At 40.6% G+C, this 24,199-nt stretch overlaps 1 protein-coding gene across 4 annotated transcripts in view; it reads right to left on the bottom strand.

Moving 5' to 3' along the window:
• Nucleotides 1-24,199, bottom strand: part of herc4 (HECT and RLD domain containing E3 ubiquitin protein ligase 4) — a 57,953-nt gene that overhangs the window by 26,317 nt on the left and 7,437 nt on the right. For 3 of the 4 annotated variants that reach the window (XM_055647173.1, XM_055647174.1, XM_055647175.1), the window contains exons 6-12: nt 24,030-24,121; nt 20,722-20,852; nt 16,570-16,712; nt 15,823-15,899; nt 13,837-14,003; nt 11,512-11,571; nt 7,214-7,325 (exon numbers count right to left, since the gene is read on the bottom strand). In XM_055647173.1, coding sequence (XP_055503148.1) covers nt 7,214-7,325; nt 11,512-11,571; nt 13,837-14,003; nt 15,823-15,899; nt 16,570-16,712; nt 20,722-20,852; nt 24,030-24,121 — 782 coding nt within the window. The remainder of the gene's footprint in view (nt 1-7,213; nt 7,326-11,511; nt 11,572-13,836; nt 14,004-15,822; nt 15,900-16,569; nt 16,713-20,721; nt 20,853-24,029; nt 24,122-24,199) is intronic. The other variant, XM_055647176.1, reaches the window with a different exon arrangement.

Below are 24,199 nucleotides of genomic sequence, written 5' to 3'. Positions count from 1 at the left end.
ATCTATTATTTTATCTTTATGTTAATTCAAATTAAAAGTTCACATAAATCAATTACACCAACAGGAGGAAAAAAATCTTACATTAGAGAAGAAACATTGACAATTTAACCAAATGCTTTCTCTCAAAATGGAACATTAATTTTATAAATAAAAGTTATACTAAATTTTAAATTTAGTATCTTCTACATTTCACAATGAGAAATACAACTTCATAGTCTGTTTCAAATAAAACCTAATTTCAAGTAATTCCACAATTAAATATTTAATATGCCTGGCAGTTATTTGCAGTTAAGAATAGATGTAGAAGAGACTAGATCAGAGCTGCCAAGTTTTGTCAGAGCATTTCAGTATTTTAGTACCTGAAAATCAGTATTTTGATGAGGAAATCAGTATTTTTACACGGTTCCATTTTGCTGAAAAAAATGTTTTTTTTTTAATGTGCGGTCATACCCATGTAAGAGTACAAGAATGCATCACTTTGCTACCAATTGACATGTCTTCTACGCACCTTACTTGACAGTGCATTCATTGCCATCTCTTTGTATACTTCTGTTTGAACAGCTACTGATGATGTAGAAGCCATTTTGGAAGCCGCCCTCTCCCTCCCTCGCACTGTCTCCCTCCCTCCCTCTTTCCTTGCTCCTCCCTCCCTCTCCCTCTCCCTCTCTCCTTCCTTTTTTTCTCCCTCCCTCTCTTATTCTCCCTCTCACTCCTTCTCCCTCCCCGAACAGTCTGTGACCCATAGCGCTGTGGCCATAGTGGTATGTGTAAAGCCAATAGCGCTCCAGCTGGTACCACTATAATTAGAACCCATAGCACTGTCCGTTTACATTCCCACGCGCTAAACTGAAAACGCTATTTAAACCTATAGCGGGACAGACAGATCAAAGCTTACAAAAATAATCATCCAGATCTTGAAATTTAAAATACTAATAGATTTAATCTGCTATAATTTTTAGAGTTACAGTATGACTTTTATATCCTTGCATTTTTTTAAGCAGCAAGATGAAACAGGAAGTCGGGCCTATTTTTTAAAAATCCGTATTTTACAAAGCAAATCCGTACATCCATATTCTTATCGCATTTCTGTACAAAATACGGAAAATCCGTACTACTTGGCAGCTCTGCTAGATGTAAATATATCAAAACCATCTCAGGCCACAATAGAGTTCCACCTCATCTGCTTTGGTGACCAACAAGCTATCTGCACCTGCCTGTCTTCTAATCTCATTTAGCAAAACACTAGTACAGGGTACCTCGATTAGTGTTATCCCCTGTATGATGATTTGTTTTAGCATACTTGTCCCGTCAGTCAAAATACTCACACGTACAACTCCTCCACCTATTTATTATATAAATTGCATCCATTTTGGCTGTTGTTATTCTCGGAACATGATGCTGCTCTCCCTGCCACTGTGCTGAGAATCTAGTATCGATCTCCATTCTCAAAGAATTGCCTTTGGCTCTGACTGGGACTGCCTGTGAGGATTGACATTGGGCAAGTCAGAGACAGCAATGTGGTCACTCAGCACTGAACTGTGCAATTTGGATCTGCACATCTCTGCAGGAGTTCCTTGGGGTAGAGTCCTTGGCCCATCCATCTTCAGCTGCTGCATTAATGACTTTCTTTCAATCGCAAGGTCAGACGTTGGGATATTTATTGATGATAACAATGTTCAGCACAATTTAACTTCTCTGGTAATTAAGCAGTTCACAATCAAATGCAGCAACACATGGACAACAGCCAGGCCTGGTAGGACACAAGCAACATTTATGCCAATAAAGTACTAGGTCTGAAGAAGGGTTTCGGCCTGAAACGTTGCCTATCTCCTTCGCTCCATAGATGCTGCTGCACCCACTGAGTTTCTCCAGCATTTTCGTGTACTCAGGCAATGATGAAACTCCATCCATCAGTCCCTGACCATTAATGGCACTAACATCACCGAAACTCTCACTAACAATATCCTGGGGTGGTAATCATTTACTAGAAACTGAACCGGACTAGCCATAAACACAAAATGGCTACATGACCAAAGGACCCCCTGTCGACCCATCTACGGCTCGAGAATTCTCGATATGCTCCATGGCGGCTTCGTTCTAGTCGCTGCTAAATTTTAAACATGTTGAAAAATTCACGGCGAACCATAATGAAGCCGCCACTAGTTCCCAGAATGCGGGAACTTCTCACGACCATGAAGGCGACTCCCCGGCAACCACCCGCGAACCTGTGGTGACTGCATAGTCTCCTGCCGTCATCTAAGTAGGACAGGCCCGTAACTCGTTAAAGCCTGTCTGCCATCTGCAAGACTCAAGTCAGGAGGGTGATTAAATATTCTTCCTGCTGGAGGAACTCAGCGGGTCAGGCAGCATCTGTGCAGGAGAAATGGACAGTCGATGTTTTGAGTGGAGACCCTTTCTCTGAATAAAATATTCGCCATCTGCCTGGATGAGTGCAGCCTCAACAAAACTAAAGCAGCTTGACACCATACAGGACATAATGACTAGTCAATAGGCACCCCACTCATAATTATTATTTCACTCCACCACCGACTTACAACAACATCAATTTGCGCTGTCTACAGGATGCACTGCAGCAACTCGCCAAAATTCCTTCAATAGCAAGTTTCAAACCCAGGACCTCTGCCACTTAAAAGGATGTGATCACCACCAACTGGAAGTACCTTCCAAGTAATCAACCATCCTGACTTGGAAATATAAAAATGTCCCTTGGCCATTGTAAAGAAGGCACATCAGCGACTCTACTTCCTGAGAAGATTACGGAGATTAGGCATGTCAAACAGGATTCTCCTAAACTTCTACAGGTGCATGGGTGAGAGCATTCTGACTGGTTGCATTGTGGCCTGGTTCGGCAACTTGAACGTCCAGGAGCGAAAAAGACTACAAAAAGTTGTGACCACTGCCCAGTCCATCACGACCTACCCACCGTCGAAGGGATCTATTGCAGTCGCTGCCTCAAAAAGGCAGCCAAAATCATCAAGGACCCACACCATCCTGGCCACACACATATCTCACCACTTCCATCAGGAAGAAGGTACAGGAGCCTGAAGACTGTAACGTCCAGGTTCAGGAACAGCTTCTTCCCCACAGCCATTAAACACAACGTATAAGCTCTGAACTGCAAAAAACGATATTATTATTTGTTATTTGCACTATTTTTTATTTATTGAACTTTTCTCTTTTTTTCCCCCCATTATATACAATTTTTACATATTCACATTTTCTGTTGTGCTGCAGCAAGTAAGAATTTCATTGTCCCGTCCGGGACATATGACAATAAAACACTCTCGACTCTTGCTGCGTCCAAATCCTGAAACCCTCTCCTGAGCACTGTGGGTATACCCACACCTCAAGCTCCGCAGCAGTTAAAAAAAAGCAGCTCACCACCATTTCAAGAGTAATTAAGGATGGGCAATTAAACACCAATTGCCCATCCTGCGTAGTCCTCATCCTTAGAAAGAATGAAAAAAAACCCTAGCCGGCACAAGGAACGTAGGCCATTGTTGGAAGTAACTAACTTAGTTTAGTTAATTATTGTCATGTTACGAGGTACAGGAAAATGCTATTTGTGGCATACTATCCAGTCAACGAATAGGCTTTACATGATAACAATCAAGCCATCTAGTGCACAGATACAGGATAAAGGGTATAACATTTAGTGCAACAAAGTCAATTGAATATAGTTCAAATATCTCCAATGAGGTAGATGGGAGGTCATGACCGCACTCCAGCTAGTGAGAGGACGCTTCAGTTGTCTGATAACAGCTGGGAAGAAACCCCGAATCTGGAGGCAAGCTTTTTTTAAACCTATAACTCTTGCCTAATGGGTGAGTGGAGAAGAGGGAGCTAGGGCAAGACTTGTCCTCCATTATTCTAGTGGCATTTGAGGCAGTGTGAAATGCAGAGCGATTCCATGGCAGGGAGGTTGGTTTGCATGACGGTCTGGGCCACGTCCACAAATCTCCGCAATTTCTTGCGGGCTTCCCAAGCCTTCTAAGGAAGCAGACGAGTTGGTGTGCATTTTTGGCCATTGCATCTTTAGATGTGGTTTTTCCAGTACAAGTAGCTGGTCATATTTATTCCTAAGAAATTAAAACTTGCGACCATCTCTACTTCGGCACCATGGATGTACGTGTTTTGCTTTGTTTCTTAAATGCAATCACAACCTCCTTTGTCTTGTTGACATTGAGGAAGAGGTTGTTGGCTAGGCACCTTGAACCCAGAGAAAGGAATATATGGAGAGTGGACCAGGGGTGGGGAAGAGAAGATGCTGAACCTCCTCCATTGTCAGTGAGGCCAGATGCAAATTGGAGTAACAGCACCACATATTCCGCATGGATGGCTTCCAACCCAACAGCACCAACATCGAATTCTCAATTGGTTGATACATAATCTTTCCTTCATCCCATTGCCTTCCACTTTACTTTTAGCTTTTGTCTGTAACCCCACCCATCTGCCACCCTCCGTTCCCCCCCCCTAACCTATATCCACCTATCTTGCCAGGCTTTACTCCACCCACTCTTTTCACAGATCTCTACCCCATACTCAGTCAGTCTGAAGAAAAGGCCCCGACCCAAAACAGTTATACAGCACGGAAAAATCCCTTTGGCCCAATTCCTCCATGCCGGCCAAGATGCCCCATCCAAGCTAGTCCAATTTGGCAGCATTTTCCCCACATCCCTCTAAACATGTCCTACCATGTACCTGTCCAAATTTCAATGAAATATTGTTATTGTATCTGCCATTATGGCAGCTCATTCCATATACCCACCTGTGTGTGAAAAGGTTGCCCCTCAAGTTTGCATTAAATCTTTCTCATCTCATCTTAAACCTACGCTTTCTGATTCTCAAATCGAAGAGACACAAAATGCTGGAGTAACTCAGAGGGACACGCAGTATCTCTGGGGAGAAGAAATGGGTGTCGTTTCGGGTCGCGACCCTTCTTCAGTCTTAGGGGAGGGGAGTCTACAGATATGCAAGGGCAAGATGTAAAAATGACAGATCAAAGCAGATAAGGATGCTGCCTGTCCCGCCAAGTTCCTCCAGCATTGTGTGTCGACGGTGTATAGCCAGCATCTGCAATTCCTTCCTACACATGATAAGATCTCTTGGATGATGTAAAATAGAGATTGAAATGAAACAGAACTATCAGGCTCATGGCAAATTTAAGGTTTGTTGCACAGATGAGAATCAGGCACGGAATTCGCTATCAAAATATGGAGGGGACCGGGGGACAGGGGGGAGGACAGAATTTCTTGGTGACCGTGCGCGCATGCGCACACTCACGGTTTCGGAGGCTCAATCCAGCGCTAAATGCAGCTCAACTCTGCCTGGTTAGGAAAGAATCAGTTGTGTTAAGGGCCATCGACTAAATTCACGCAAATTGAGTTTATTAACGCTTAAAAGAAAGAAATTAACTAAGATTAAACGACTTGCCTGGTGCTGCTATGTTGGTCTGTAATTGAACAGATAATGAGCAGAGTTTCAGCATAAACTGTTTGAATTAAGGTCTGGTGAGCTAATGTTACCAAGTTCATGTGGCAGTTTTCATATTGTTAGTTCTCAACTCTCCAACACTTGAGCCTGAGCATCCAGTACACAGACCAGTGAGTGGTTAGGCATGGAGAAATGGGTGGAGTGCTGTTTTTACTAAGTAAGGAGAATTGGTTCAGATAAAGGGTGTGGGCAGTGAGATAAGCAGAATGGAGTGGGTTGGAAGTAAAAAGAGTGGTAGGGAAATGAATTGAAGAGCAAAATGCTCCACATCATTTTCATTAATCTCAAAATGATTCCTAAATGCCACCCTCCATTTCATTTGTTATATTCTAGTTGAAAACATGACCATATTGAGAAGATCAGTGGTAGGTCTGTTCATTATTACAAGCAGCGTGTGGCAGCTTACAGCAGGCAGTGAAGAAAACGAATGGCATGTTGGCTTTTACACCAAGAGGAATCGAATATAAGAGCAAATAGGTCCTTCTGCAGTTGTACAGAGCCCTAGTGAGACCACACCTGGAGTATTGTGTCCTAATTTGAGGAAAGACATGCTTGCTATTGAGGAAGTGCAGCGTCGGTTTACAAGGTTAATTCCCGGGGTGGTGGGACTGTCATATGCTGAGAGAATGGAGCAGCTGGGCTTGTGCACTCTGGAGTTTAGAAGGATGAGAGGGATATCTCATTGAAACATGTAAGATTGTTAAGGGTTTGGACACACTAGAGGCAGGAAACATGTTCCCGATGTTGAGGGAGTCCAGAACCAGGGGCCACAGTTTAAGAATAAGGAGTAAGCCATTTAGAACAGAGACAAGGAAACACTTTTTCCTCACAGAGAGTGGTGAGTCTGTGGAATTCTCTGCCATAACCAGTGGAGGCAGGTTCTCTGGATGCTTTCAAGAGAGAGCTCGATAGGGCTCTTAAAAATAGCCGTGTCAGGGGATATGGGGAGAAGGCAGGAACGGGGTACTGATTGGGGATGATCAGCCATGATCATGTTGAAAGGCGGTGCTGGCTCGAAGGGCCGCATGGTTTACTCCTGCACCTATTGTCTATTGTCTAATTGTGGACTCAAGATGCCAAGTTCGAGTAAGGCAAACATTAGCTTTCATTTGCAAATGCCATAACTAAAAGTAGTATTTACAGCAGGTACAATGGCAAAACAGCTAACCAAACGTATGGCCAGAATTGATATCATCATAAAGTAGTACAAGTATGTATTCGTTTAATACAAAAGGAGAATATGCAACAAATTAAACTATTTATGATAAGCAATCACTTGCTATGATAGACAGCAAATAATTAAAATATAAAACTGCAACATTATTTACACTCTTGAAATGCGAATACAAACTAATTTTCTTGTACTTCTGCTTCAGTGCTTTCCAAGGCATTTTCAGCTTGGTAATTGCAGCGTTCAACAATGCAATCATGTAGTCCATTCATCTACATATAGCGTATTTATCAGCTGTTAAATCAACAAAAAGGTGTCTCCTCCCAGATTAGACACACCTTTATTACATTTTATACTGCCTGCCATCTAATACAAATCTGATGGAATGTATATCGCATCATTTCCAAATGCTCAAACAAGACAGATAGGCAATAAGAATATATACTGCTTCCTTTTAAAGTCAGGATCTCAACAAACATGCTGACAGAATACAAGTTTCCTTGGTACAAAGACAGCTAAACACAATACCTGTTGACAAATTCGAGGATGATCAATCTGTACGAGTCTGTGGAATAATAATCTAGCTGCATTCATGTCAATCCCTGAGAACTTGGAACTTGTTTTATAGTGATCATCATTGCTGAAACAAAAATGCTGTAAATTAATTGATAAAATATCAAAATTCCACAGCATATATACTTAATAAATTAGATGAATTTGAATACTGAATCTTAATTTGGTCACAAAAATGATGCACCGTGGTGCAGTAAACTACTACCTTTGAGTCTTTTATCATTGGTTTGACAACTGAATTTTGAACCAAATATTTGTTTTTATATAATTTCAGTATCCACCATATTTTATGTTTCAAATATTCCAGAAAATGAACCTATTCTAGTTTAATTTTGTAGAGAAAACTAAAGAAGAATGAAGTCACTATTTAAGATAAAATAAACCAGATGTCAAATACGATTCAAAATAAATATTGCAGGTTGAATTTATTGCCTATAAAACTTGAAGCACAAAAATTCGATGAAGCACATAATAATTATGATTCCCAAAATAATTATTGCACTTTATCGCTAAAATAATTGATAGGTAAAATGCATTGTTCATTTTCTTTGGGTTGTTTCTAAATGCAGACTCACCAACAAGAATTAGATACTTTCAGAAGCATAAGGACTTGATTATGTTCAAGCATAGTCAATGTGAGTTTCGGTAAGAGCTGAAAAGTCCTATAAAAGTCATGTTTTGTTGTTTTACGTCAGTTTGTAAAATTAGGTCTAACGTTATTTGTGAAAGGATTAACCTCGAAGATACTGAGAGAGGCAAAAAAAGGACGATCAACAAATGTCTGACCAAGACTCCACAATTTGAGAGATTTGCAATAGAAAAAAAATCACATTTGCCTCTGTGCATATTTGTCAGATTTGAAAAAAAAATCCATTTGGTTAATACATATTTTTATTTCACCAAAAGCCATTTTATACAGCAGCGTTTATATAGTTCCAAGTTCCCCCCCCCCCCCCCCCCCCCCCCCCACCCATTTCAGGACACCATAATGTTTTGGGACACTGCAAAGACATGTAAATGAAAGTAGTCGTGTTTAGTATTTTGTTGCATATCCTTTGCATGCAATGACTGCTTGAAGTCTGCGATTCATGGAGATCACCAGTTGCTGGGTGTCTTCTCTGATGATGCTCTGCCAGGCCTGTATTGCAGCCATCTTTAGCTTATGCTTGTTTTGGGGGTTAGTCCCCTTCAGTTTCCTCTTCAGCATATAAAAGGCATGCTCAATTGGGTTCAGATCGGGAGATTGACTTGGCCACTCAAGAATTTACCATTTTTTAGCTTCGAAAAACTCTAGCAGTATGTTTGGGATCATTGGCTTGCTGTAGAACGAACTGCCGGCCCAATAGGTTTTGAGGCATTTGTTTGAACTTGAGCAGATAGGATATGTCCATACACTTCACAATTCATTATGCTACTACCATCAGCAGTTGTATCATCAATGAAGATAAGTGAGCCAGTACCTTCAGCAGCCATACATGCCCAGGCCATAACACCCCCACCACTGGGTTTCACAGATGAGGTGGTATGCTTTGGATCTTGGGCAGTTCCTTCTCTCCTCCATACTTTGCTCTTGCCATCACTCAGATACAAGAAACTTCATCTCATCTGTCCACAAGACCCTTTTCCAGAACTGTGGTTGCTCTTTTAAGTACTTCTTGGCAAACTGTTACCAGGTCATCCTACTTTTGTGACTAACCAGTGGTTTGCATCTTGCAGTGTAGCCTCTGTATTTCTGTTCATGAAGTCTTCTGCGGGCAGTGGTCATTGACAAATCCTCACCTGACTCCTGAAGAGCGTTTCTGATCTGTCAGACAGGTGTTTGGGTTTTTTCTTTATTATAGAGATAATTCTTCTGTCATTAGCTGTGAAGGTCTTCTTTGGCCTGCCAGTGCCTTTGCGATTAGTAAGCTCACCAGTGCTCTCTTTCTTCTTAAAGATGTTCAAAATAGTTAATTTTAGTAAGCCTAAAGTTTGGCTGATGACTCTAACAAGTTTTATTCTTGTTTCTCAGCCTCATAATGGCTTCTTTGACTTTCATTGGCACAACTATGGTCCTCATGTTGATAAATAACAATAAAAGTTTCCAAAGATGATGGAAAGACTGGAGGAAAGACTAGGTACTGAGCGCTCTCTTAATCCTGTTTTAAGGAGGCAATTAAAGTCACCTGAGCAATTACAAACACCCGTGAAGCCATATGTCCCAAACATTACGGTGCCCTGAAATGGGGGGGGGACTACGTAATTTCTTCATGGTGAAACCAATATGTATAAAAATGTCCTTTATCCGACAATGTGCACTTTAACAACATGTGATTTTTTTCTATTACAAATCTCAAATTGTGGAGTACAGAGGCAAATAAATAAATGGTGGGTCTTTGTCCCAAACATTATAGAGGGCATTGTAAATTCTAACCTGTGCTGTTTGAACAAGTCATTAGATGGAAGTATCCAAAATCTGAAATCTGAAATTGTGGAAATTGTTTTACAACCTCAAAGTTTGTCTCAGCTCCTATTAAAAGTTACAACTAAGACTTCTGATTGCAGGCAGAGTCCGAGCCAAGTCAATTTCCCTTTGTTGAAAAATTAATTTGAAAATAAAAAATGGAAATACAAATTTCAAAACTGGATTGATATATATTATTGCGATGCTTACTTGGTGCTTCATCTTTGCATCTATTAAAATTAAACTTGATAAGACCAAGTATAAATATTAATTAAAAAGTGTTTTCAGTTTGAAAGCCAATCTGCCAGAGAAAGAGGGTGCTGTTGAACTACTTGGTGGCATGAAGTCTTTATGGATTTACAGGCACAAAGTGCTTAATCTATAGAACTGGATGCATTAAAAGATGTTAAAAAAAGATGTTAAAAAAAAAGTGCTAGAGGAACTTGGCAGGGTAGGCAGCATGTGTGGATGGAATAGACAGGTGCCACTTTGGGTTTAGAACCCTTCTTCAGTCTGACAGGAGTAGGAGAAAACTGGAAAAGGGAGGTGGTGCAGGGCAAAGCCTAGATCAGGGGTGGGGAACCTGCGGCCTTCTAGGCCATAAAGTGCGGCCTTTTTAATGAATCCAACTTTTGTAGAACAAATCCTTTTATTTTTATTAATATGTTTTGTTCGACTTTTATTATTTTAATTTTAAACTTAAAATGAATGATTTTAAAATACCAAAGAGTAAAAGAAGATTCAACGAAATAATCCACACCCCACGAAAAATGCTTTTTTGCCTTTCAACCACTTATTGCTGCAAATCTACATTCTCCAACCCAACCCAAATCAAGACACCCTTAAGGTCACAAATGACGGATACCCATCTAGAAGAACAGCTGAAACTGCGTAACTCCAATTTGCAACAAAATATTCAAATGGTTTCCCATAAAAAGCAGTCACAACAAAGTCATTAAAAGGTTAGTTACCTTTAGAATGAACACATTTTTTTCATTTTCTTGAAGTTAGTACATAGTAGTTAGATTTTTACAAAATAATGTACATTTTGAAGTATATCTAATTGAAGTTTCTTGGATGCAGCCTTATTAAAATACAACTAACTTAATGTGGCATTCCAACATGAAAAGGTTCCCCACCCCTGGCCTAGATAGTGATAGGAGGATAAAGGTGAGGGAGTATTTGAATAGCAGATGGGTAGAGTAAATGACAAAAGCTGGAGGTAAAAGGGGACAAAAGGGTGTCAGATTAACCTACAAATCTACATGTCTTCGCAATGCGGGAGGAAGCCGGTGTACCCAGAGAAACCCACTTGGTCACAGGGAGAACGTACAAACTCCGTACACACAGCACCCATTGTCAGGATTGAACCCGGGACTAGCGCTGTAAGGCAGCAGCTGTACTGCTGCACGACTGCACCCCTAAATTCCTTTCTAATCGTGTTTTTTTTATAAACATAAAATAATTTGTTGCCAACTCCAGCATCATTTAAATAAATGAAAAATACACGTCTCTTAATACTTGATGCAAAGATTTGCCACGGGTTTCTGTAATGTTGTAGATATTCATATATTTTTACTGATTTTATTTTATAATGTAGATTATTAAGGATGTCCATTACAAGCACAAAGTAACACACCTTATTGTGTAGCAGTTATCATGTAGCTCAAGATAGAACCACACAAGTGAGTTTTACTTATATCACAGATAGCATAAATATCGATGTTAATGGGGTTTAACACAGGTTATACTAAAGTTGCAGTGTATTCAGAAAAATATAACAAACTCAGGATTTTTAAATTTGCATTACCTTAAGGCAAGAAAGCTTCCATTTAGGCATGCTGCTGATGAGAACACAATATCAACTTCACTAGAAAAAAAAAAGAGACCACATTAAATAACTTAATGTTTCAATGTTTAAAAAGGGTTCTAAGAGTAAACCTAGCAATTATAGACCTGTTAGTTTGACTTCAGTGGTGGGCAAATTAATGGAAAAGATACTTAGAGATAATATATATAAGCATCTGGATAAACAGGGTCTGATTAGGAACAGTCAAACATGGATTTGTGCCTGGAAGGTCATGTTTGACTAATCTTCTTGAATTTTTTGAAGAGGTTATTAGGGAAATTGATGAGGGTAAAGCAGTGGATGTTGTCTATATGGACTTTAGTAAGGCCTTTGACAAGGTTCGTCATGGAAGGTTGGTTAAGAAGGTTCAACTGTTGGGTATAAATGCAGGAGTAGCAAGATGGATTCAACAGTGGCTGAATGGGAGACGCCAGAGGGTAATGGTGGATGGCTGTTTGTCGGGTTGGAGGCAGGTGACTAGTGGGGTGCCTCAGGGATCTGTGTTGGGTCCTTTGTTGTTTGTCATGTACATCAATGATCTGGATGAAGGTGTGGTAAAATGGATTAGTAAGTATGCAGATGATACCAAGATAGGGGGTGATGTGGATAATGAAGAGGATTTCCAAAGTCCACAGAGTGATTTAGGCCATTTGGAAGAATGGGCTGAAAGATGGCAGATGGAGTTTAATGCTGATAAATGTGAGGTGCTACACCTTGGCAGGACAAATCAAAATAGGACGTACATGGTAAATGGTAGGGAATTGAAGAATGCAGTTGAACAGAGGGATCTGGGTATAACCGTGCATAGTTCCTTGAAGGTGGAATCTCATATAGATAGGGTGGTAAAGAAAGCTTTTGGGATGCTATCCTTTATAAATCAGAGCATTGAATATAGAAGCTGGGATGTAATGTTAAAATTGTACAAGGCATTGGTGAGACCAAATCTGGAGTATGGGGTACAATTTTGGTCGCCCAATTATAGGAAGGATGTCAACAAAATAGAGAGAGAGTACAGAGGAGAATTACTAGAATGTTGCCTGGGTTTCAACTACTAAGTTACAGAGAAAGGTTGAATAAGTTAGGTCTTTATTCTCTGGAGCGCAGAAGGTTAAGGGGGGGGGGGGGACTTGATAGAGGTCTTTAAAATGATGAGAGGGATAGACAGAGTTGATGTGGACAAGCTTTTCCCTTTGAGAATAGGGAAGATTCAAACAAGAGGACATGACTTCAGAATTAAGGGACAGAAGTTTAGGGGTAACATGAGGGGGAACTTCTTTACTCAGAGAGTGGTAGCGGTGTGGAATGAGCTTCCAGTGGAAGTGGTGGAGGCAGGTTCGATGGTATCATTTAAAAATAAATTGGATAGGCATATGGATGAGAAGGGATGGAGGGTTATGGTATGAGTGCAGGCAGGTGGGACTAAGGGAAAATAATTGTTTGGCACGGACTTGTAGGGCCGAGATGGCCTGTTTCCGTGCTGTAATTGTTATATGGTTAATGTACCCACACCTAAAAGAAAAGTTTTATCTCTGTTCTCCAACTGAACTTTAACGTACAGAATGATATATTTCTATAGTCTTTTCAGAATATGAGAATATAGGCTTTTGTTTGAAGATTGGTGTGTTGTCTGACAGGCAAAAATAAATCTCAACAAACTGTCACTGCATTGTGAGCAGAACACTGTGTAAAGTGCACAGAAACATGTAGGTTTAAGCAATCTTGACTCAAGTTATCCTGAACAAAATAAAAGTCATCGGAAGGCACATCCCAAGGAATTGGACAAAAATAAAATTCCAATCCATTTTCAGAAGATGAACATCACTCATCTCGTGAGGAGGAGAGGTTTTCTGATAAATGATATACCACAAACATGAAGTGTTTCTTTCTCATAGATGCTGAAGACAGTACTTTCATGATCTTTATTTCTGATTTCCAACATTTACACACTTTTGTGCTGTTGCACATTAAGGCATAAGTGTGGTAAAGAAATAATGTATATTTACATGATGTAGATATTGTTCCCCTCATAATGAATTATCTTTGTCAGTATTCAAGAAAACACAATTGTAACACCACACAATTTAATCCGTTAACTCCTCTAACCATGAAGTGCTACCTTTAAATTGCATAACTATGTGTGCGTCGTAATTTTTTCATTCATTCCATGTCTCATAACATTCAGACTATTGTATAAATACAGTAATAAATACAGTGAATAAACTTGAATAGCAAATACATGCCAAGAATTTTGAAAAGGCACAACAAATCGAGCCACTGGTTACTTACTTGGCTGCATCGGAAGGAATTCGTCCAGGAGGATAACTCATCCATTTCTGGACGGCTGCTTCATTTACTGTGAGAATTTGTTTTGATGGGTTAGGAAATCTAAAGTCATCTGGTGGTATGGAAGTCTTGAAAGAAGAAGCAGCAAAATTAACTGGTGAAAAAGAACTCTGAAACAAGGTACAAAAAAATATTAAGTAAACTTGTGCTATAGCTCTGATTCTTGAAACTCAGCAGCTGGATACGCAGAAATGAACATTTGAACAAATTAAACTGTTTGTGCTGGTGATGGCCATACTTAGCAACTGGCTTGCCATCCAGTTTTCATTTGAGCAGCTCCTGTGGCTCAATCCCTCATGCCCACAATTAGCTTGTGAAGATGCTTGTAGATTAACAATTGCACTGGCACTCTACTTTCTGGACTTCAGCACCATCATTAGCGTAGCAGCATGGCCTTTGGCAATGAAGGCCCTGTCCTCAAAATGCCCCCCAAAATCTTTATTAGCAAGCAAATGTGGGGACAACTCCCCACATTAACCTGGGACATCCACAGAATGCCGTCTGCTCCAACCCACTTTTGTAGTTTTGATTCATTAACAAAAAGTGTATATTTCTGGACATTATTTCTTAAAATGAACTGGATTAAAATAACACTTTGGTTAGACATGATTTCTCCCCGTTGGATTGCAACCTTGTCGTGGTTGGGGAGCTTGTGTGTCTCAGTGACCCCTAGAGCTATGCCTGCGGGAGATTTGTCTCCTGTTAGGGTCTCCCATGCTGGACAGGTCGAAGGGTAGAGGTGAGAAGAAGAGCAATCCACTGGTCCTCCAGGTTGAAGGTTGATCACAGGGCTAACAACCCTGTCTCGTAAAACAAAGATGTTGCGGAAACAGCAACTGAAGGAATTAACACTACTGGGCGTGATGGACTTCCAGGGCTTTCGACATGACATGGGGTAGTGTCCAGAACAGAGAGGAGTGGAGGACCTTTGTTGCTGCCCTACATTTCAGGAGGCATAATAGGCAGTAAGTAAGTAAGTAGGCATGATTTGGAATATTGTGTGCATTTCTTGTCCCCCCCATTACGGAAAGGATGTAAAGGCTTTGGAAAGGGTTTAGAGGTGGTTTACCAGAATAATGCTCGGATTAAGAGGTATTAGGTACCGGGAGAGGTGGATAGATTTGGAATGTTTTCGGCCCTTTGAGCAGTGCTGGCTCGAAGGGCCGAATGGCCTACTCCTGCACCTATTGTCTATTGTTTTCTCTTGAACGTCGATGGTTGCGGGGAGTCTTGATAGAAGTACATAAAATTATGAGGGGCATAGATAGGGTAGACAGTTGAATCTTTAACCAGGATGGGAAAATCAAATACCAGAGGGCACAGCTTCAAGATGTGAGGGGGCAAGTCTAAATGAGATGTATGTGGCAAGCTTTTGCACAAAGGGTGGCGAGTGCCTGGAATGTGGGGGTGGTAGTTGTGAAGCAGACATGTTAGTGGCATTTAAAAGACTTTTGAATAGACATATGGATATGCAGGGTTATGTGCAGGTAGATGGTCTTGGCATCATGTTCAGCACAGACATTGTGGGATGATGGGCATGTTGTTGTGCTGTACATAAGCATTATTTAAGCCCATTGACAGCCTTGTGGTCACCGCAAAGGAGCTCCCCCCCCCCCCCCCCCGTCTCCGCATCGAATAGTAAGATTACGTGTGCACAGCAACACATTAGTTTCTGACTTAAATAACATCTAACGTGCTTCGGTTCTGTGGGTCGTAACTCTTACTTAAGTTGGGGTTTGTCCGTATACAGAAACAGTATGTTTTAAAAAAAAAGTTATACTGTTGAAAATGAGAAAAGTACCAACCATAGTTGCAACAGGTTGCTATGAAATATTTGGTCTCCATGTGAAGCTAAGAAAATGTTCATAACGAACAAAATAGATGTTGATCACAGTATTTAAATAAATAATTCAATTAGAATAGCGTTACCTGCTTACTGTAATAATGTGCAAAACTTTGGTCCCCTCCCGAGAAAATTTTTATCACACAGAAAGATTTTGGTGTAGCTGCAGTGTTGAATAAAATCGTAAAAAAATATAAAAAAGTCATATTTTCTATAACATCTGGTTCAAATATTAACACTTCCAATATTTAAATGGAAATTCCCCCCCCATCATAGTTTATTCAGGAGCACATTTTAAAAAACAGTTCATAATTTCTTGGTTAAACCCAGAATAATTGTGTGTTTGAACAGAACAAATGCAACTTGTTCTGAAATGATCTGATGTACGAATAGGCTGTAATTATTTTTTTCATGCATAGAAATACTAGCTAACAAATTTGCTTAAAATTTGAAAAGATTTCTATATTGACAGCCAGCTCGAGCCTGGACTGAGGCAACTGAGAACGTGAATATTAACTGAAATTTAATTTCAGAAAGTATAAAATAAAAATAACTAAAAAGGGAAAATGCTGAAAAGGCTCAGCAAGTCAACCTTCATGGAGAGACAAAAGGAGTTAACATTTCATCAGTTCAATTTATCTTTTAGTTCTCCAGCATCTGCAGTGTACAGCTTTTGCAAATAAAAATATCAAGATAATCACATTTAGTAAAAAAATACAGACCACCATTCTGCACTTTGCCGAGATGGCTGGTACAAAAGAAAGACAACAAAATATTTGGAAGCGTGGTACATTGAAACATTTATGAATGTTTTCATTCAAGTATATACCTACTGGAACCATAAGGTACCCAGGCTCCTCTCGCAGTGGAGGGGCTTTTTCTGTTACTTGTAGAACCAGTTCCTAGTTGACCATTTCCGCCAAGACCAAATGAGTATATCTTTCCAGAGGATGGAACAAATGCTAGTGTGTGCTGTCTTTTGTTTAAAAACAAAATAGACAAATTAAAAATCAATTACCTTTTGGTTACAGACTTTAGAATATAAAATTAAATCTTAATGAGGGTCATTAATTCACAAAAAACTGAACAAAGTTAATTTTCATTTGTTATACAGAAATCTAGTTTTTAGTGAATAAACTTTCCTTTCATCAACTCTCTTTACATCACCTTTGGAAACTTTTATTGCCATTTATCAACATGAGGACCAAAGTTGTGCCAATGAAAGTCAAACAAGCCATTATGAGGCTGAGAAACAAGAATAAAACTGTTAGAGACATCAGCCAAACCTCGGAATTCTCTCTATAATAAAGAAAAATCCCCAAACACCTGTCCGACAGATCAGAAACACTCTTCAGGAGTCAGGTGTGGATTTGTCAATGACCACTGTCCGCAGAAGACTTCATGAACAGAAATACAGAGGCTGTAAGATACAAGCCACTGCTTAGCTGCAAAAATAGGATGGCCAGGTTACAGATTGCCAAGAAGTGCTTAAAAGAGCAAGCAGATCTAGAAAAAGGTATTGGAGATAGATGGGACGAATATTAACATATCAGAGTGATGGCAAGAGCAACCTATGGAGGAGAGAAGGAACTGCCCAAGATCCAAAGCATACCACCTGTGAAACACAGTGGTGGGGGTGTTATGGCCTGGGCATGTCTGGCTGCTGCAGGTACTGGCCCACTTATCTTCAGTGATGATACAACTGCTGATGGTAGCAGCATAATGAATTCTGAAGTGTATAGACACATCCTATCTGCTCAAGTTTAAACCAATGCCTCAAAACTCATTGTCTGCCGGTTCATTCTACAGCAAGACAATGATCCCAAACATACCGCTAAAGCAACAAAGGAGTTTTTCAAAGCTAAAAGAAATGGTAAATTCTTGAGTGGCCAAGTTAATCAGCCGATCTGAACCCAATCGAGCATGCCTTTTATATGCTGAAGAGAAAACTGAAGGGGTCTAGCACCCCACTTCTTGCAAGGACTCTATCCCCTACTCCGAATTCTTCCGTCTACACCGCAGCTGTGCTCAGGATAAGGTTTTTCCATACCAGGGCACCAGAGATGTCCTCATTCCTTAGGGAACGGGGGTTCCCCTCTTCCATTATAGATGAGGCTCTCACTAGGGTCTCTTCGATATACCGCAGCTCCATTCTTACTCCTCCTCCCCCCCACTCGTAACAAGGACAGAATCCCCCTTGTCCTCACCTTCCAGCCCATCAGCCGTCGCATACAACATATAATCCTCTAACATTTTCGCCACCTCCAAGGGGTGGGAGATTGCAACCTTCACGTGGTCCACCGTTTCAACGAATGCAATCGACCTGGTGTGCACAATCAAATAAAACAAGTTGGCCTACAACTTTAGGCTGTGCAAGAAGAAGAAGCCGCCTCCAAAGGGATCCCACTTCTGGCCACATCTTCCCATCTCCACCACTTTCTGCTTTCCGCAGAGACCATTCCCTCCGTAACTCCCTGGTCAACTTGTTCCTTCCCACCCAAACCACCAGATACTTTCCCCTGCAACCGCAGCAGATGTAACACCTGTCCCTTTACCTCCCCCCTCGACTCCATCCAAGGACCCTGACAGTCTTTCCAGGTGAGGCAGAGGCTCACTTGCACCTCCTGCAACTTCATCTACTGCACCCGCTGTTCCAGGTGTCAATTTCTCTACATCGGCAAGACTGAGCACAGGCATCGGCGACCATTTTGCTGAACACCTCTGCTCAGTCCATCTTAACCAAGCTAATTTCCCAGTGGCCCAGCACTTCAATTCCCAATCTGAGCTTTCTGTCCTGGGCCTCCTCCATTGTCAGTGAGGCCCAGTGCAAATTGGAGGAACAGCACCTCATATTTCACTTAGGTAGTTTGCACCCCAACGGTATGAACATTGACTTCATTAACTTCAGGTAGCCCTTGCTTTCCCACCCCCCTAACCCCCCTCCCCCCCCCCTCCACCCACCCCTCGTTCTCACACTAGTCTTACTGTCTCCGCCTATATTCTTTCCTTGTCCCGTCCCAACATCAGTCTGAAGAAGGGTCTCGACCCAAATCGTCGCCAATTCCTTCTCTCCATAGATGCAGCCTCACCCGTTGAGTTACTCCAGACTTTTGTGTCTACCAAGCACAAGCTAAAGATGGCTGCATTACAGGCTTGGCAGAGCATCACCAGAGAAGTCACCCAGTAACTGATGATGTCCATGAATCGCAGACTTCAAGAAGTCATTGCATGCAAAGGATATGCAACAAAATACTAAACACGACTACTTTCATTTATATGACATTGCTGTGTCCCAAACATTATGGTGCCCTGAAATGGGGGAGACTATGTATAAACACTGCTGTAATTTCTACATGGTGAAACCAAAATGTATAAAAGTGGCCTTTATTAAAATCTGAGAATGTGCACATCAGAGCAAGGGAAGCTCCTCCTGGTTGCCATCAATTGTCGTTCCTAGTTGGTTGATTAGTGCATCATTAGTTCAAACATCTCTTGAAAGCAACATTTAAATGGAGCCAAATACTACCAGACACACCTACATAGGATAAGATGAGAGTCTTGTGAAGCGGCCGCACAGAACTAAACGGCAAAAATAATAATGGATTAGAACAAACCTGTGCTTTCATAACACATTCAGACAAGAATGATAGTAGATTCAATATCTAACAAGCAGCAGAAGATTCAAAAACATCTCCACCCTCTCTGAAGGTGGGGCCTGACATGCAAGTATTAGAGATGTGACAACCATCCCTTGTTAGAATACAATGCATAGCAGCTCCTTCCAGTTTCCCACCATCATAGATGTTGGCCTTCAGCCAAATGGAAGCAATAGACAATAGACAATAGGTGCAGGAGTAGGCCATTTGGCTCTTCGAGCTAGCACCGCCATTCAATATGGTCATGGCTGACATCCCCAATCAGTACCCCGTTCCTGCCTTCTCCCCATATCTCCCGACTCCGCTATTTTTAAGAGCCCTATCTAGCTCTCTCTTGAAAGCATCCAGACAACCTGCCTCCACTGCCCTCTGAGGCAGAGAATTCCACAGACAGGAACACTAGAGTTCATATCAAGAAATGCCTATGTACAGCAAAGACCAGACAATGTCTCTACTGGAGCAACTGAGACCTGTGCTCCAGAACCAACTGCATCTATTACCAAACGTTCCAGTACAGTTACAACCTGGGATCTACCCACCAATAGATTTGGTCATATCTTGCACAAAACGGGTCACAATGTCACAGAGCGATTGAGCACAGAGAAAAGCATTCATCCCACTGACTATCCATTTTCACAATAATCCCATCAGAATGCATTTTACTATCCCCTACATTCCCATCACTTCCCCAGATTCTACCACTCTTCGACATTCTAGGGACAACTTATGATGGTCAACTAATTTTTCAAATGGCACATTTTGGGGATGCAAGAAACCAGAGCACTGGAGGTTATTAATGAACCCCTGCTGCTGGAGCAGCGAGGCAGCAGCTCAGCTAACTGAGCTATTAGGTGATTGAAGGTCAATCATTTCAGTTGCAGGACAGCACTGCACAAGTTCCACCAGACTTTCTAGATTTAACCAACTTCAGCCGCTTCAGAGACCTCCCTTCCATCAAAGGGTACATATATTACCATCTATAAAAATAACTCCAATGCTCCTTCCAATTCTGCCAGCTCTCTCAACCAAGTAGGTCAAAGACGGCAGGTGCATGGAACACCACAGCCTGAAGGAGTCACACACCAGCCTGATTTTGGAAATATATTATAATTCCACCATCATCATTTAGTCTAATTCCTGGATCTTCCTGCCAACAGCATAGTGGGAATGCCCCCAAAAGGACTGCAGTGGTATATAAAATGGCTCTTCACCATCTTTTCAGGCAATACATGTTGCCTTGCATTCATGCAAGCGCAGACCACAAATCACTGATGGCAAGACATTGACCTTTGATAACACTGTCTTTTTAACAAAAAAGAGAATACTAACCTTCCACATGAAATCTGTGTAATTACATATCCCATTAATTCAAAGACTTTCCTCGGATTTATTTCATGGTTTGTACTGTTGTGGCCCAACTGGCCGTAGCCACCAGCACCAAATGTAAATACACCACCTTCCTGGAAAGAAATTTACATATTATAACCATATTTTGCAAATGCCTCATTAATGCAGGTATAAGAGAGCTCTCAGCACCTAGTCTTTCCATCATCTTCCACACTTTTATTATTGTTTATTAACATGAGGACCAAAGCTGTGTCAATGAAAGTCAAAGAAGCCTTTATGACAGGCCCATAGCTTTAGCCAGCATATTGTCAAAAGTTCTAGAAAGAGTTCTTCTGGATAGAATAAATGAGTTTGTTAACTACACAGATAACCAGTTTGGCTTTAAAGCTAAACATGGCACTGACTTATGCATATATGCCCTAAAGGAGATTGTAAACAAATATAGAGGCAAAAACTCTTCAATCCTTATGTGCTTTATTGATGCTTCCAAAGCCTTTGACCGTCTTAATCACAGAAAGCTGTTTGGTAAAATGAGTCAAAGAGGGGTGCCTGAATACATTGTTAGAATTCTGGCCTACTGGTATGCCCACCAGACTATGCAAATAAAATGGGGCAATAGGGTCTCAGCCCCATTTGGGGTTAGCAATGGTGTTAGACAAGGGAGAATTTTGTCCCCAGTCCTTTTTAATCTATATAATGATGATCTGTCTAAACAATTGAAAGCCTGTAACACTGGGTGCGTGATTGGTAATATTTTAGTGAACCATATTATGTATGCAGATGATCTTGTGGTCTTTAGTCCATCTAGCACTGGTCTCCAGCAGCTCCTTGCTATATGTTCTGTGTATGGTGTGGAAAATGACATTAAATATAATGCTAGTAAGAGTGCTGTTATGATCTGTAGAACCAAAGAGGATAAATGTCTAAAATTTCCTGATTTTTAATTGTCTGACAATAATCTTAGTGTCTGTAATAAGGTAAAATATCTAGGGCATATTATTACAGCACAAATGAGATGAGGATATTTATAGACAATGACACATGCTGTATGTACAGGCGAATATTCCCTTGCGTAAATTTGGTGCATGTGCAGATGTGGTGAAGATGTCGCTATTTAGAGCATACTGCACACCACTCTACACTGCGTACCTGTGGTCGAACTATGGAAAGACAAGTATGCAGAGACTAAAGGTGGCATATAACAATGCCATGAGAACACTGCTAAGGCAACCTAGATGGTGTAGTGCCAGTAATATGTTTGTGGCTGCAGGAGTCAGTACTTTAGAAGCTATCCTAAGACATCACATGTATAAATTCATTTGCAGAATAAATGACTCTAAAAATGTGCTTATCGTGGCCTTGTCAAACATAAGGGTTAGCACTACACGCTACGAATCCCAGCTGTGGAGACACTGGTATCGTTGTCTCGTTGTAGGACATTGATCATTCTTTTAATCTGGATTTTTAACTTATGTATTGTGTTTTAAAAAAATATATAAATTATGATGTTTTTATCTGATATACTGAGATTTTATATGTATTTTATGATATTTAATATGCAATGCATTTTTAATGTAATGTTGACCCTTGTCTGGACCTTGAGTACGTAATAAAGTTTATTATTATATTATTATTATGAGACTGAGAAACAAGAGTAAAACTGTTAGAGACATCAGCCAAACCTTAGGCTTAACAAAATCAACTGTTTGGAACATCATTCTTCTTATCAAGTCCACACACAAGATTAGAAGTTGTTCAGCCAGAGCCGAACACACTTCTCAGCATCTGCATACAATGGTGACTGTCTTGTGGTTCTTGTGCATGGAGGTGGAAAGATTGGAGAAAACAGGGCCGCGAGATGAACACTTTCCTTGATCCCGGAACTTCATTAAGAAGAAAGAGAGCAATGGTGAGCTTACTAATCGCAAAGGGATTGGCCGGCCAAGGAAGACCTCCATAACTAATGACAGAAGAATTCTCTCTATAATAAAGAAAAACAAACAAACACCTGTCTGACAGATCAGAAACACTCTTCAGGAGTCAGGTGTGGATTTGTCAATGACTACTGTCCGCACTAGATTCATGAACAGAAATACAGAGGCTACACTGCAAGATACAAACCACTGGTTTGCCACAAAAAATAGGATGGCCAGGTTACAGTTTGCCAAGAAGTACTTAAAAGAGCAACCACAGTTCTGGAAAAAGGTTTTGTGGACAGACGAGACAAAGATTAACTTATATCAGGGTGATGGCAAGAGCAAAGTATGGAGGACAGAAGGAACCGCCCAAGATCCAAAGCATACCACCTCATCTGTGAAACACGTGGTGGGGGTGTTATGGCCTGGGCATATATGGCTGTTGAAGGTACTGGCTCACTTATTTTCATTGATAATACAACAGCTGATGGTATAGACACATCCTAGCCCCCAGAACAAGCATAATCTAAAGATGGCTGCAATACAGGCTTGGCAGAGCATCACCAGAGAAGACCCCCAGCAACTGGTGATGTCGATGAATCGCAGACTTCAAGCAGTCATTGCATGCAAAGGATATGCAACAAAATACTAAACAAGACTGCTTTCATTGACATGACACTGCTGTGTCCCAAACATTATGGTGCCCTGAAATGGGAGACTATGTACAAACACTGCTGTAATTTCTACATGGTGAAACCAAAATGTATAAAAATGGCCTTTATTAAAATCTGATTACGTGCACTTTAACCACATGTGATTTTTTCTATTACAAATCTCAAATTGTGAAGTATAGAGGCAAATAAATAAATGTGTCTTTGTCCCAAACATTATGCAGGGCACTGTAAATGGCTTGTACTTGCTGACATTTTCAAACTTATTTTATTAATATGGAGTATTATGGTGACTGGGTTGGGGGGGGGGGGGGGGGGGGGGGGGGACAAACAAACCACAGATGTTGGGAATCACATAGGAGTGGAAATAAAATGGCTGTCTTTAGGTTAAAAAATACTTTATTAAAAGAAATGTCTATAATGGATGCACTATATATATTAAAGATATCAGAGGAGATGGCAAAAAAACCGACAACAATAAGGTTCCTTTTCTTTTGTTCTGTAACATCTATTGATTATTTTAACAGACGTTTCCCACACTGATAGTAATAGGCAAATTTAATAATCTTTTAGAAATCGAATGGCAAGTTTGGAGGATGGGCATGAAGCAGAAAAACACAGATAGTAGGTCATTATCCTATCTGTTGAAGCATTAGCAAACTCTTTCACTTGCACAATATAAAATCAAAAATATAATCATTACCTTTGTAAGAGTAGCTGTATGATCTTCACCACAGCAAATGTAGACAATTTTCTGTGTTCGCAGGGATTTCAGCAGTGCAGGAACATGTCTGTCTGGGATTAAAACGTTAATAAAATTGTTTGAACACAGTTTAGAAGTTTCTGTTACTAGTAATATTAATTAAACATTTT

This window comes from Leucoraja erinacea, chromosome 15 (assembly GCF_028641065.1).
Source record: "Leucoraja erinacea ecotype New England chromosome 15, Leri_hhj_1, whole genome shotgun sequence".
Classification (NCBI taxonomy): domain Eukaryota; kingdom Metazoa; phylum Chordata; class Chondrichthyes; order Rajiformes; family Rajidae; genus Leucoraja; species Leucoraja erinaceus.
Note: the sequence above shows the minus strand (reverse complement) of the source record. Positions and strands in the feature narration are given on the sequence as shown.